The 15,154-nt window shown below is 40.2% G+C and overlaps 1 protein-coding gene and 1 non-coding gene across 3 annotated transcripts; both read right to left on the minus strand.

Annotated features, from left to right (window-relative positions):
• Positions 1–660: 660 nt before the first annotated feature.
• Positions 661–2,960, minus strand: LOC113895026 (cytochrome c oxidase subunit 7C, mitochondrial). Of its 2 annotated transcripts, XM_027545667.1 has the most exons (3): positions 2,762–2,960; positions 1,793–1,921; positions 661–877 (listed from the first exon to the last, which is right to left on the minus strand). In XM_027545667.1, the coding sequence occupies exons 1-2, from the start codon at positions 2,834–2,836 to the stop codon at positions 1,805–1,807; spliced, it is 192 nt and encodes a 63-aa protein (XP_027401468.1). In that variant the 5' UTR covers positions 2,837–2,960; the 3' UTR covers positions 661–877; positions 1,793–1,804. The 2 variants fall into 2 exon arrangements, with proteins under 2 accessions (XP_027401468.1, XP_027401469.1); XM_027545668.1 differs by lacking the exon at positions 661–877 and having other exon boundaries at positions 1,159–1,921; positions 2,762–2,951.
• LOC113896731 lies at positions 979–1,041 on the minus strand. The gene has a single exon (XR_003512102.1). It is a non-coding gene; the product is annotated as a small nucleolar RNA Z39 (small nucleolar RNA).
• Positions 2,961–15,154: the final 12,194 nt, after the last annotated feature.

Consider the following 15,154-nt stretch of genomic DNA (forward strand, 5'->3'; position numbering starts at 1 on the left):
AATCTCAAAATAGGAAGGAGGCTCTAGTACCCTTTCCACCAAGAAAACCCAGATGGCTAAATCTGTAATTCAGCAATGATTCAAACAAAAAATTCAAAATCATTTTATGAACTCTAAACTCTTATTCTTGCTTCTGTGGTTCCCAAAGGTAGAAATCCTTAATGTTATACAGAATATCTCCCCAAGCACAGACTACCATGACTTATCACTGATACAATTACTAATCAGAGCCATCTCACAACCCATTTCTCCCAGTTAAAGCATCAGAAAAGGGGAGTATTTCCTGTATTATCTCACATGCTATTACATTTCAAATATTCTTTTAATCTAAACAAGATTAATATTGGTCAGTATCTATGAAGGCAAAAATTTCAGTGTTATGGTACAGAGGAAGAAAATGAAGCTCTTGAACTTAAAATCTCCGTACACTACTGATTTTCCTAATGTTTAACTAATTATCACTCATGGAGAAAAATGAATTTACTCCTTCAAAGTAAAAAAAAAAAAAAATAATAAAGACTAAAAAGACATCTTTTTTCCTCCCTTTAAAATAAAAATCACAGGATAAGTCAGTCTGCACTTCTCTTTTATAATGAATTGCCAACAAATTCTTGACCAATGAATCAAAAAAAAAAAAAAATTCAGACTTTAAGACCAAGAAACAAGCTAAATCAAATACATATTTAATTAAGAAACTAATAATGCAATATTACCCAAACAAAATGTAAGCACATGTTCAATTACCATGTTCCATATTTCAGAGAAGAGGCATTAAGGATTTATGCTGTAAGTTTATTTACAAACATATCTAGGATGCTGAATTCAAGGGATTGATCCTTTTAAGAGACTGCACCTCTTAATATGCTCCTCTTCCTATCTGTGAATAAAAACACAAAAAATTAATGACATTTAAACTCAAATTTAATAGAAATCATGCAGTTTCATTAATGTATTGTCTGCCCTTCAATTTATGACTGGTGCATCAGAAAGCGTTTACAGTATCATGATTTTACTCATACTGATTTGCTTCATCATATGCATCAAGTAATGGCTTAGATAAATCATTTCCCTTCTAAACTAAGACAAGTGTAGTCCTTCTTTTCTAAAGTATATTTTGGAATTTATTCCAACCAACCCACAGAGCCTCTTATAGTGTTGTTTTTGATGAAAATTCTAATTACAATATTAATTTTCTCACTCAGTGGTGCTTTAGTTGCTAAGTCGGGTCTGACTCTTGAGATCCTGAGGAATATAGCCCACCAGGCTCTTCTGTCAATGGGATTTTCCAGGCAAGAATACTGGAGTGGTTTGCCATTTCCTTCTTATTCAGGGACTCTACTAATCTTGCAGCACACATGATTCCTTCATGTATATACTAACATATACCACCCTCAAGACAGATGAACATTAATGAGTTTACTAGAACTTTTCCTGGTCAAGAACCTCAGCTCTGGAACAAGACTGCCTGGATAGAATTCCTGGTCCACCACTGCTAGCTATGGAATACTATGCAAGTTGACATTTTTTTTTTTTGTCTCAAAGCAGGTTAATATCTCACAGTTTTGCCTGGGAAGCAATCTGAGCCTATATATCAGGTGTGCTTAATAAACAGCAGCATTCAATAAACACTGGCTTTCAGGCAAAGATATGTTTGTCTATAGGTTCAACCTGTCTCCCACCAATGTCACATGCCCGCTTAACTTCAGTATTTGTGATTTTGAGGGGGTGGGTGGTAAGGGAAGAAAGGAATAAAGGAGAAACTTCTGCAAAGGTTGTAAGTCCATAAATTTACCTGTCTCATGGATTACTTTTTCAGCAGTTGGTGTCTTACTATAAAGAAAGGTGCAGCAAATCCAGACCCAAAGAACAAAGTCATCATAGCTAGTAATCTCCACTTGTTTTCCACTGAAAATGGTATATTCTGTCGGGAACAAAAGAGAACAAACAACAAATACTGAACTTCAAACCATCTGATTTTACAGATTAAAAATAAGTACAGAGAAAATGCTAATTTTTATATAATCAGGATATATATGCCTGGTCAAATACCTGAGCTCTGGAACAAGACTGCTTGGATAAAAATCCTGGTCCACCATTGCTATGTATGGAATACTGGGCAACTTAATCATAGCACTTTTAAACATCTTTAAAATCATATGACCTTCACCGCAAACACTAGATGGTAAACAAATTCCTGGCTTTCCTCTTCGACTCTATCCCTCTACACCCTTTCTAGGCCTCAGGGAACCCCAGGAGGCTGTTACAACTAACTACCCGCTTGAAGCTATTTATAATTAAAGCTAAAACCAACCTCAAGGATGGTTAATACTTCTAATTTCGTCAATTCGTTTAGAAACACTAGCCCCACATCATAGGCCCTCACAACCCCGAGTTTTCAATGACCTTCACTTCGAAGCCGGTGACCTTTAGCTAGGTTTTAAGCCACAATACCTGCAGTCAGAGGTTCTAAGGTCCCCCGAGTTTTGAAGGGCAGGGTGGGGCGCGCAGGGGAAATGGGGGGAGCGCTAGAGCGAGATAAGGCCTCTGGCTTCATTTACTGAAGCCTATTCACTACTAGAGCGCGCAGTCACACTCCTGAACTTTCTCCCGGGTTCCTGGGGGAAGCGGAATGTTAGTCGACGTCCCAGTTCAAAACCCTGGCTTCTCACTTCTCTCTTCACGGCGCATAGTAGGCCTCGAAGTTCAGTCAGTCGCGGCCAAGTGCCCCCTACCCAACGAAGCAGGCCCCTTCCATACTAACCTTCCCTGGACCCTCCTCATAGTGGCTCCGACGAACCACTGAGGTTGTGAACCTCCGGATGCTCTGTCCCAACATAGCGCTGTTGGACGCTCTACAAAAGATCCAGAGACCGGAGGCGGAAGAAATGGCGGCTGCAAACCTACCGCTCCTTGCCTCACGACCTTGCTCCTCTAACTGCAAGGATCGAAAGGGAAGATGGGAAATGAGGCACAGTTATCGGCAAACGCGAGAAAACGGCGCTCTGAGGATTGTGGGAATTGTAGTTTAGAGCACCGTGGCGCATTGTCGGCCCTGAAGGATTGTGGGAAACGTAGTCTGGCAGCAGATTCTCGCAGTGATTCTTCTAGAGCTGAGTTCTTTAGGCTTGTTTCTAAAACGATTTTACTGAAGTTAATGAAGCAGTTTACGTATGTTCTAGTTTATGGAAAAGGAAAATAAACCTCTCCCTTTTCTTTTTTTGTGACTATATGCTATGTGTTTCTAATTTGCACTACTATGTCGCTCTGAGATGTGTGAAGAAAGCGTAACAACAAATAATTGAATAATATGCAGTGCAAAGGATTTCAGAGAGAAAACTGAGTTGATATGCCAAGGAAAGGGTTATTGGAAGTAAGCGTAGTTGCTCAGTCCTGTCGGACTTCCCCCCAGACTCCTCTGTCCATGGAATTCTCCAGGCAAGAATACTGGAGTGGATTGCCATTCCCTTCTCCAGGGGATCTTCCCATCCCAGGGATCGAACCTGGGTCTCCAGCATTTCAAGCAGATGCTTTACTGTCTAGGCCACAGGGGAAGCCCCCCCTTGGAAGTATAGAGAACTAAATGCAACAGAAATAGGGAAAGAGGGCAGAGAGAACTCAAGGCCAGCATTAGTGTGGCATGTTGGGAGTGCAGAAGAGAAAACAGCCTGTGATCCCGGCCAGCTTGGACTAGGAACTGGTGCTCTTCTGCTGAAACTAAACAATTTAAGAGGACATGTGCATCATAGTGACTCTTCTCAGTGATGGCTCAAGAACATAAGATCACTCTATTATATATGAACATAGATAAAACATGAACATTGTTCAAATCATGAAAATGACCAAGCATCACCATATCTCATCAATATGATTTCTGCTTCTTTGTCAATTACAATGTTAATCATAAACTAGTCTTTCTTCCTCCTAGGTAAGATTTAGTTAAGGTAGTAAAAGTCACTGGAAACAAGCCTAAATCCTGTAAATTCTAACACCTTATTGAGATCCTGAGGGTTCCTGTATGTATTTGATCTTCCTTACTGCAACCAATAATAAACCCAACTTATTCATTTATAGAAGGGAATGGCTATACACTTCAGTGCTGACAAAGGTCTGTCTAGCCAAAGCTATGATTTTTCCAGTATTCTTGTATGGATGTGAGAGTTGGACCATAAAGCTGAGCGCCGAAGAATTAATCCTTTTGAACTGTGGTGCTGGAGAAGACTCTTGAGAGTCCCTTGGACTACAAGGAGATCCAACCAGTCAATCCTAAAAGAAATCAATCTTGAATATTCATTGGAGGGACTGATGCTGAAGCTGAAGGTCCAATACTTTGGTCACCAGATGGAAAGAACTGACTCATTGGAAAAGATCCTGATGCTGGGAAAGATTGAAGGTGGGAGGAGAAGGGGACGAGAGAGAATGAGATGGTTGGATGGCATTACTGACTCAATGGGCATGAGTCTGAGCAAACTCTGGGAGTTGGTGATGGACAGGGAAGCCTGACGTGCTGCAGTCCATGAGGTTGCAAACAGTCCGACACGATGGGACTGAGCAACTGAACTGAACTCACTTCAGTATTCCTGCTGCTGCTGCTGCTAAGTGACTTCAGTCATGTCCGAATATGTGTGACCCCATAGACGGCAGCCCACCAGGCTCCACTGTCTCTGGGATTCTCCAGGCAAGAACACTGGAGTGGGTTGCCATTTCCTTCTCCAATGTATGAAAGTGAAAAGTGAAAGTGAAGTCGCTCAGTCATGTCTGACTCTTAGCAACCCCGTGGACTGCAGCCCACCAGGCTCCTCCGTCCATGGGGTTTTCCAGGCAAGAGTACTGGAGTGGGGTGCCATTGCCTTCTCAGTATTCCTACCTGGAGAATTCCATGGACTGTATAGTCCATGGGGTCACAAAGAGTCGGACACACACTGAGAGACACTCACTAACTCACTGCTGTTAGTCTTTGATCAGTGCGTATTGGGAAGAAATTGGTGATAAATGAGGCCAGGAAAGCAGCATTAGGTTAAATTGTGAAGGGCCCTGCTAACCTAAAGAAAGAAGGTGAAAGAAAGTGAAGTCGCTCAGTCCTGTCCGACTTTTTGGGAGCCCATGGACTGTAGCCTACCAGGCTCCTCCATCCATGGGATTTTCCAGGCAAGAGTACTGGAGTGGGTTGCCATTTCCTTCTCCAGAGTATCTTCCTGACCCATGGATTGAACCCGGGTCTCCTGCATTGTAAGCAAGACAATGAGCCACCATCTGAGCCACCAGGGAAGTCCGTGCTAACCTACGTTTTGTTATTCCTCTGTGGCAGAGTGCACAGATGACTCATTTATGCAGCATCAGTAAACAAAGTTGATTAAGATTTAAGTCTTTGAAAAATGGATATAAAGTGCATGCTTTCATCTTCCTTTAGCTTTTAAAAGAGAAAAGCCATGTTTCACTTCTATCAAAACACAAAAAACATAAAGTGAAGAAATTTTATTTCTACAAGGAGCTTGTAACTGAGTAGAGATACATGTAGAACATAACTGGTGTTTTCTCCTTATTGACAGAGACTATATGATATTCGTTTTTTTTTAAAAGTCCGCATCAGTGTCTTTATGTATTAAAGGATTCTGATTTAACTATAACTGGGAAATGTTTTCACAGTTAATAGTTAAGGTTTTCTGAATTCTCTTTTTCATTCTAATGTACATAATACCTCCTGTATATTTGGTTCATTGTTACTTCTAATTCATATTAATTGATTCTCCTCTGTGTATCTGTCAGTTAACTCCAAAGGCAACTACAGGAGAAATTCTAGTATATGGCTTTGAAACTATCTGCCCCTCATGGGTTCTGTGAACTCATTTTATCATGACATGGGAGGGGAGGGGGATATTCCTTTTCTCCCTGAATCTGGATAGACTGTGTGTGACTTTTTTGACCAGGAAAATTTGGTATAAGTGATGCTGTGTTAGAATTGGCAGCTTCCTTTCCTGTCTTTGGAAGGTTTCCCGTAGCAACTCTGAAGTTCATGTTAAGAAGTTTGATTACTCTGTTGGAGAGGCCCCCTGGAGAGTACTCAAGAATTCATTGGAAAAAAAGTGGGGCATCAGCTTAGATGTCAAGGATGTGAGTAAAGGTATCTTGGATTCTCCAGCCCAGTCCAGTCCAGCTGCTAGCTGAATAACACTGAAGGACCCCAGGCAGTGCTGTGTGGAGAAGAGATGCCCAGGTTAGCCTTGCCCCAAATGGTGATCTACAGATTTGTGAGACATAATTAGATGGTCATTCTTTCAAGCCAGTAAGTTTGGAGTAGTTTGTTATGCAACAGTAAATAACTGGAACAACAACTGCTCAGCTGAACCTATCAGCCTCCAGACATAAAAAAGAAAATAATAAATTGTTTTAAGATGTTAAATTTTGGGATAGTTTATTATAAAGGAGTAGAGATCTGGAACAGGTACCATGCATAATTTCTTATACACATAACCTAACATTCTAAATTCAGTCATAGTGACTGGCAAGGAAAATGCATATTATCCTTGAGAACCTTTTGACTCCATATAATACTCTTTTGCTATAAAATGAATTTCAAGAGAAATGAGACATTTCATGGATTCGAACAAAACAGAAAAGATCTTTAGGGACACGGGGTTTACTCCCAGGTTGTATTTTAAAAATAAAATCCAATTATTTTAATAGTGAATAGGGTGTATATCATAGAGTGAGCAATGCACTTTCTAGACCCACATGAATCTTTGGAGACTGAAATTGCACTATATAGAACAATACATCTAGAAATTAAAGAGCAGTATGTGTCATGTCTCTCAACAGCTACTACATTCGATTTTTAGGAACTAGGTTAGAATTCAAAAATAAATTGTTTACTGAAAAAGTTTATGTTTCTGTTCTACATTTAAAACTCAAGTTAACAAGTTTTTTTGTTTTCAAGTTTTTAGAAATTCATGCTACTGTAGAACTAAAATCAGAATATTGTGCTAGCCTTTAAAAATTTTTACATTTGTAGAAAGAAAAGAAAAGAAAAAAACCCTGGTTTTAGGAAAGAATAAAATGTGATTCCACTGAGGCATTTACAGTTGGAGAATATTCTGCCAGTCTTCTGAATGATTTAGTGATGACCAACTGTAAGAAAAATTTCTGCAAAAAATAAAATAAAATAAAATGCTATGATAAAGTTGTATATTTTACTCATTTTACTTTTAAATACTAATTTTTCCCTAAAAGCATATCATGTTTTTCATTCCAAATTTATTGCTTAATCTCAATGAAAGTTTAAGAACAATTCACTTTTTGAAGACTAATTTGTAGTTTAATTGTCACTGAGAATTGCTAAGTATAGTTAGATACATTTTTACAAGGTGAACACAGAAATTAACATTTCTCAATGTGAAAATCACTGATTGTATTTATGTTTATGGGCCATCTCCTTCTTGACTTAACTTACAATGATATCTTGTATTGCTTTGGCCAGGTTTCTTTAAATTCACTATGGCATCTCCTGCTTGTGTCTATAACTGTAATACTGAATAATTAAATAGTTTCATCCATTTATTTTAGGGAAACACATAATTTAAATGAGGAAGGGAATATTGAAAATGAATTCAATGCATCATCCTAAAAAATCCTTTTTTGATAGAAGTAAAACATAGGAGATATTTGAAAGTAAATCAACTTTGCTGCAATACTTATGTTGTTTTGTTTTGTAAAGAACTGTGCACGTAAGGACTGTCTGGAAATCTTGGTCTATAACCAAGCTCTTTTCTTGCTGATCAATGCATATGAAGTGCTGGTATATGTCTACCAGATTCAGGTGAGATTTCAGGGTTCCAATCAAAGGCACTTTGTTCCTCTAGACAATGGACTGGCAATGACATTGTTAATACAGTCCAGAAAGATGTGTTTGTTTATGCTATAATAGCTTTTGTATCTGGCTTTTCAGTTTGGGCTTATAATTAAGAGAAATAGGATTTTCTTGAGATAACATTTATGCACTTTGAGTAAATTATTAGTGAACTCACAATATTCCTTTAAATATTTCAACTAATTATAAAATTATACAAAGCAGATTAAGTTTAATTTCCCAGTTCTCTTCACATCTCTCAGATAATCTATACCCTCACTAACAGCATTAAAAACTCTATCTTTGTCCTAAATTGGATTCAGCATCTTCTTACCAGTTTGTACTAAGGGACTTTTTTTTTTAAACAACAGACTTATGAAACTCGTTGCTGTGTTTACTGTGAGGATTTTGTTTTCCCTCTGAGGGTATGTTTCAATGTATTTCATGGTGTCATTTTTATGAGGACCCATAGGAGAAATTTCTCTCTGGTCTTAGAACTAAAATAAACATGCTTCTTCTGAGTAGCTGATTTGCTTTTTCCTTATGAATGCTGAGAATAACAAACTTTATTGCAACTTTTTTGCCATGTAGTGATTCCTAGAGATCTTAGGGAGAAGGCAATGGCACCCCACTCCAGTACTCTTGCCTGGAAAACCCCATGGACCGAGGAGCCTGGTGGGCTGCAGTCCATGGGGTCACTAAGAGTCGGACACTACTGAGCGACTTCACTTTCACTTTTCACTTTCATGCATTGGAGAAGGAAATGGCAACTCACTCCAGTGTTCTTGCCTGGAGAATCCCAGGGACAGGGGAGCCTGGTGGGCTGTGGTCAGTGGGGTCGCACAGGGTTGGACACAACTGAAGTGACTTAGCAGAGAGCTTAGAGCCAAATGTGTGACCTACCTTCCGGGGAGACTGTGAAAGTATTTTGTGTACTTTACTCTTAGCTTCATCTTCTCTTCTTAATTTATTTAGCTTTGCTTCACTTTTCTATCCAATTTTATTTTATCATACTCTATAGTACATGTCTTTGTTCTATACCTCAAATGCTTTCTGGAACAGTATTAGCACATGTAAATAAGCTAATAAATCATGAATTCTCCTTACAGAGAAAGTTGTTGTAGCGTTACTTTATTGATTTTGCTCTTTGCTTTATAGAACTTGGGCTAGGTAAGACAATTAGAGCTAGCTAGGAATGATGCTGAAGCTGAAACTCCAGTACTTTGGCCGCCTCATGCGAAGAGTTGACTCATTGGAAAAGACTCTGATGCTGGGAGGGATTGGGGGCAGGAGGAGAAGGGGACGACAGAGGATGAGATGGCTGGATGGCATCACCGACTCTATGGACGTGAGTTTGAGTGAACTCCGGGAGATGGTGATGGACAGGGAGGCCTGGTGTGCTGTGATTCATGGGGTTGCAAAGAGTCGGACATGACTGAGCGACTGAACTGAACTGAATGTAACAAATGAGCCCCAAATTGTAATGGCTTAACACAATGAAGATTAATTTCTTACTTATGTCACAATCTGGATCAGATGTTTGGCTTGCAGTCTTCCATTTGGTAATCCTAGTGTCATCATCTTCTTGGGTCTTAGCCTTCTGGATTGACCCTGCCTGCCGCTGTGCTATGAAGGTAGAGACTCACACAAGGGCCAGGTAAGTAGGTGGCATGCATTACTTGTGCCTATATTCTATTATCAAAACCAATCACATGCTTACCACCATTATCCAAACCCAGTTAAATGATATACAGACTTCTGTGTGTATGAGAGGAAATTGGAAATGGTTTGGTTGAATACAGCATCTCCTCTGCAGAGACCTTCTCATTTCTTGCTGGAATCTTACGGAGTACCTCTGTAAGAATTCAACATCCTGTGGTTATATATTACCTTGGGGCTTTGCTACAGTGCTGCAGATGCTCATAATCTTGTAACTTCCTATTCTACATGTTACGCCAGATTTGCACACTTCGGGCAATATACGTACCTGGAATCAGAGTGACATGGGCTCAAATGAAAGATCTACCCTGACTGTTTAGTTTTGGCAAGTTGCAAGTTCTTTCCTCATCTTTCAAACAGGGACAGTAATGTTACTTATTATATCAGTTCAGTTTAGTTTAGTCGCTCAGTCGTGTCCGACTCTTTACTATATAGGGTTGTTAAAAGGCTCTTAAACTGTACTCCTCAAGGCTGCAAGCCATGTTACTGTCCAGCCTCAAAGCCAAAAAAAAAAAAAAAAAAAGCAGAGCCCAGCGATAGACAGAGACATCAACAGTTTATCGGATAGGGGATCTTAGGAGTTCTCAACAAAGGATCCTGGAGCAACACTCCCACTGCAGGAGGCAGACAACAGACTCAGTTGGTAAAGAATCAGCCAGCAATACTGGAGACCTGGGTTCAATCCCTGGGTTGGGAAGATTACCTGGAGGAGGGAAAGGATACCCACTCCAGTATTCTGGCCTGGAGAATTCCATGAAATGTATAGTTCATGGTATCGCAAAGAGTCAGATAAGACTGAGTGACTTTCACTTTCACTTGGGGCTTCCCTTGTAGCTCAGTTGGTAAACAATCTACCTGCAATGCAGGAGACCTGGGTTTGGTTCCTGGGTTGGGAAGATCCCCTGGAGAAGGAAATGGAAGCCCACTCCAGTATTCTTGCCTGGGGAATCCCATGGACAGAGGAGCCTGGCAGGCTACAGTCCCTGAGGTCCCAAGAGTAGTTGGACACGACTTCGTGACTAAACCACCACCATCAAGCTGTACCCCTCAAGCCTACAAGCCTTGTAACTGCCCAGTCTTGAAACAAACAAACAAAGAAACGAAAAACAGCCCAGAGATAGAGACAGAGATATCGACAGGTTTTTGGATAGGGGATCTTAGGCATTCTCAACAAAAGATCCTGGAGCGACACTCCCACTGCAGGAGGCAGCCAGCAGATGGCAGGAAGGACAGGACAGCAATGTCACTACTCTCAGTACCCAGGGGGAGAAGGAGGCTACCATTTATAAGAGGGAACTGACGTCAGGTAGGCTCATCAATTACCAGGAAACTGTCGGTTACCAGGAAAACCCCTCTCATCTCTGCCATCATTGTGTGCCCTCAACTGTCTATACTGTTGAACGTTTATAAGCTTATGTTGATCCTCCCTTCAGTTCCACACTGAATCCAGGGCAGATAGAAAGTGGTATTAATGCTTGCTTTTGTTTTATTCTTGTTGTATGAATCTGTGTTCTCTGTGAACCTATTCTTAGTTCTACCTTTAGTTGTTCAGTCACTAAGTCCTGTTTGACTCGTTGAGATCCCACAGACTGCAGGATGCCAGTCTTCCCTGGTGTATCCTTTGCTATCTCCTGGAGTTTGTTCAAATTCATGTCCATTGAGTTGGTGATACTATCTAACCATCTCATCCTCTGCTGTCCTCTTCTCCTTTTGCCTTCAATCTTTCCCAGGATCAAGGTCTTTTCCAGTGAGTCAGTTCTTTGCATCAGGAGGCCAAAGTATTGGAGTTTCAGCTTCAGCATCAGTCATTCCAGTGAATACTCAGGGTTGATTTTCTTTAGGATTGACTGGTTTGATTTCCTTGCTGTCCAAGGGACTCTCAAGAGTCTTCTCTAGCACCACAGTTCAAAAGCATTAATTCTTTAGTGCTCAGCCTTCTTTATTGATGAACTCTCACATCCATACATGACTACTGGAAACACCATCAGTTCAGTTCATTTCAGTCACTCAGTTGTGTCTGATTCTGTGACCCCATGGACTGCAGCACACCAGGCCTCCCTGTCCATCACCAACTCCTGGAGTTTGCTCAAACTCATGTCCATTGAGTCAGTGATGCCATCCAACCATCTCATCCTCTTTTGTCCCCTTCTCCTCCTGCCTTTGATTTTTCCCAGGTCAGGGTCTTTTCCAATGTTGTCAGCTCTTCACATGAGATGGCCAAAGTATTTGAGCCTCAGCTTCAAAATCAGTCCTTCCAGTGAATATTCAGGACTAATTTTCTTTAGTATTGATTGGTTTGATCTCCTTGCAGTCCAAAGGACCCTCAAGAGTCTTCTCCAGCACCACAGTACAAAAGCATCAATTCTTCGGTGCTCAGCTTTCTTTATGGTCCAACTCTCACATCCATACATGACTACTGGAAAAACCATAGCTTTGACTAGACAGACCTTTGTTGGCAAAGTATTGTCTCTGTTTTTAATATGCTGTCTAGGTTGGTCATCAGAGAAGGCAATGGCACCCCACTCCAGTACTCTTGCCTAGAAAATCCCATGGATGGAGAAGCCTGGTAGGTGGCAGTCCATGGGGTCACTAAGAGTTGGACACGACTGAGCAACTTCCCTTTCACTTTTCACTTTCATGCATTGGAGAAGGAAATGGCAACCCACTCCAGTGTTCTTGCCTGGAGAATCCCAGGGACAGGGGAGCCTGGTGGGCTGCTGTCTATGGGGTCGCAAAGAGTTGGACACGACTGAAGCTACTTAGCAGGTTGGTCATAGCTTTTATTCCAAGGAATAAGTGACTGTTAATTTCATGGCTTCAGTCACCATCTGCAGTGATTTTGGAGCCCAAGAAAATAAAGTCTGTCACTGTTTCCATTGTTTCCCTATCTATGTGCCATGAAGTGATGTGGCTAGATACCATGATCTTGGTTTTATGAATGCTAAGTTTTTAGCCAACTTTTTCACTCTCCTCTTTCACTTTCATCAAGAGGCTCTTCACTTCCTCTTCGTTTTCTGCCGTAAGGGTGGTGTCATCTGCATATCTGAGGTTACTGATATTTCTAAACATCATAGCTTTGACTATACAGACCTTTGTTGCCACAGTGATGTCTAACACACTCTCTAGGTTTGTCATCGTTTTTCTTTCTAGGACAAGTGTCTTTTAATTTCATGGCTGCAGTCACTGTCCACAGTGATTTTGGAGTCCAAGAAAATAAAATCTGTCACTGTTTCCACTTTTTCCCCTTCTATTTGCTGTGAAGTGATGGAACCGGATGCCATGATCTTAGTTTATGAATGTTGAGTTTTAAGCTAGCTTTTTCACTCTCCTTTTTCACCCTCATCAAGAGACTCTAGTTCCTCTTCACTTTCTGCCATAAGGGTGGTATCATCTGTGTGTCTGAGGTTGTTTATATTTATTCCAGCAATCTTTATTCCAGCTTGTGATTCATCCAGCCTGGCATTTTGCATGATATACTCTGCAAGTATCTTAAATAAGCAGGGTGACAGTATACAGCCTTGATATACTCCTTTCCCAATTGGAATCAGTCGGTTGTTCCATGTCTGGTTCCAAATGTTGCTTCTTGATGACCCACATACAGGCTTCTCAGGAGGCAGGTAAAGTGGTCTGGTATTCCCATCTCTTTAAGAATTTTCCACAGTTTGTTGTGATCCATATAGTCAAAGACTTTAGCTTTGTCGATGAAGCAGAAGTAGATGTTTTTCTGGAATTCCCTTGCTTTCTCTATGATCCAATGGTTGTTGGCAATTTGATCTCTGGTTCTTCTGCCTTTTCTAAACCCAGCTTGTACATCTGAAAGTTTCTGGTTCACATATTACTGAAGCCTTGCTAGAAGGATTTTGATCATTACCTTAGTAGCATGTGAAATGAGCACAATTGTGCGGTAGTTTGAACATTCTTTGGGACTGCTTTTCCTTGGGATTGGAATGAAAGCTGACCTTTTCCAGTCCTGTGGCCACTGCAGAGTTTTCCAAACTTGTGACATCCAAAATCCCTATTGCTCAAACTAGGTTAACTGGAATTTTATAGTCTTCAGAAACTCAAAAGCTGAGATTATTTTTAGTTTTTTCATTCACTTTTCATTCCTGTTGTAGAAATCCTGTCCTAAGGGGGAGGAAATGGTGGTAGAGGATAGGGCTAATGGCAATTTATTGTTGATGAAACAGGTGATAAATTAAAAATGATTTTCCCAGGACACAGATTTTTACTACCTGAAGTAAAATGACTGATGTGTTATATCTACTTTTGAGAGCACTCTTGCATAAGTATTGAGGATGCAGACAAATCTGACTTCAGGGGAATAAAAAATTCCAGTACATTTCCTATCATTCTCAAAAGAAAAGTGAAACCTTTGTTTATACTACTAGAGACAAAGGCTTAGATAAATATTAAGAGAAGTAAGAGTTTTATTTAAATTCACAATGTTAGGCCTTTCTAAAAGGCATGATTACCTAGGGAGGAGAGTATTCACATATGGAAGCAGCAAGGGATTAGAACAACAAGCAAGATGAAAAAAGATTACATTTCCAAAAATGCATAATGTTGTTTAGAACAAGATTTTTTGCTTTCTCTCCTTCTTTTATACAAACTATGAAAATTTGGTAGAAAATATACAGACACAGAATTGAAATCACTTTACCGCTTTAAATAAATTGGAATTCCACAAAAAATTACAGAAAGAAGTGATAAAGATTAACGATGCCAACTTTAAATATATCCAGAAAATAAGATGATAGATTCAAAAGTCTGGATCATAAAGACCAAAGAAGTCTGACAAGGTGATTTGATAAATATAATAGGATAAAAAGTCCTCGTACCTTTCCCTCTTAGGTGCTGGATTGACCATCTCCTGTGCTTAATCTGATTTCCTTCAATGCTGCCATCATTAAAGAGTTTTAATGATAAACCCTCCCTTGAAATCATAATGGCACCATAGAAAGTGAATGTGTTACATTCATGTATGCATGCATGCTCAGTCATGTCTGACTCTTTGCAGCCCCATGAACTGTAGCCTGCCAGGCTCTTCTGTCCATGGGATTTCCCAGGCTAGGATACTGGAGTGGGTTGTCATATTCATCCTCCAGGGGATTCCTGACCCAGGGATTAAACCTGCATCTCTCGTGTCTCCTGCACTGGCAGGCAGATTCTTTACCACTGAGCCACGTGGAAAACCCTATGTTAGCTTACCTCCATCCTCTACCTCAAATCTACTCTTCTTCTCAGTTTTCTTTTTTATGGGTATAGTTTCCATTTCTAGGTCATCCCAACCGAGAATTGTTTTTGACTCTTTATTCTCTTTCCAAGGGACTTACCACTTAATGGGGGTAGGGTGGAAAGAACATTCAGACTAATAGAGGGAAAAAAATCATAACATGTTTTTAATTACTAGAAACAGGAGGATTTAGACACAAGACTGAGTCTTCTTTTCCTCACTGGTACACATGGTTACCTAGTCTTACAGTGATGATATTTTAAGTGGGTATCTGAGTGCAGACAATAGCTGGTTAGTTTTCTCTTAGTCCAAGTAGAAGGAAGATAGTAAAATAATCCTCCAGCTTTACTCTAAGAAAGTTA

The sequence above is a fragment of the Bos indicus x Bos taurus genome, chromosome 7 (genome assembly GCF_003369695.1).
Source record: "Bos indicus x Bos taurus breed Angus x Brahman F1 hybrid chromosome 7, Bos_hybrid_MaternalHap_v2.0, whole genome shotgun sequence".
Taxonomy (NCBI): domain Eukaryota; kingdom Metazoa; phylum Chordata; class Mammalia; order Artiodactyla; family Bovidae; genus Bos; species Bos indicus x Bos taurus.

Coding starts and splice junctions, on each gene's coding strand:
- LOC113895026 (XM_027545667.1), bottom strand. CDS start 2,836: ATGTTGGGACAGAGCATCCGGAGGTTCACAACCTCAGTGGTTCGTCGG. Junction 1,922..2,761: donor ATGAGGAGGGTCCAGGGAAG/GTTAGTATGGAA, acceptor TGTTCCCGACAG/AATATACCATTTTCAGTGGA.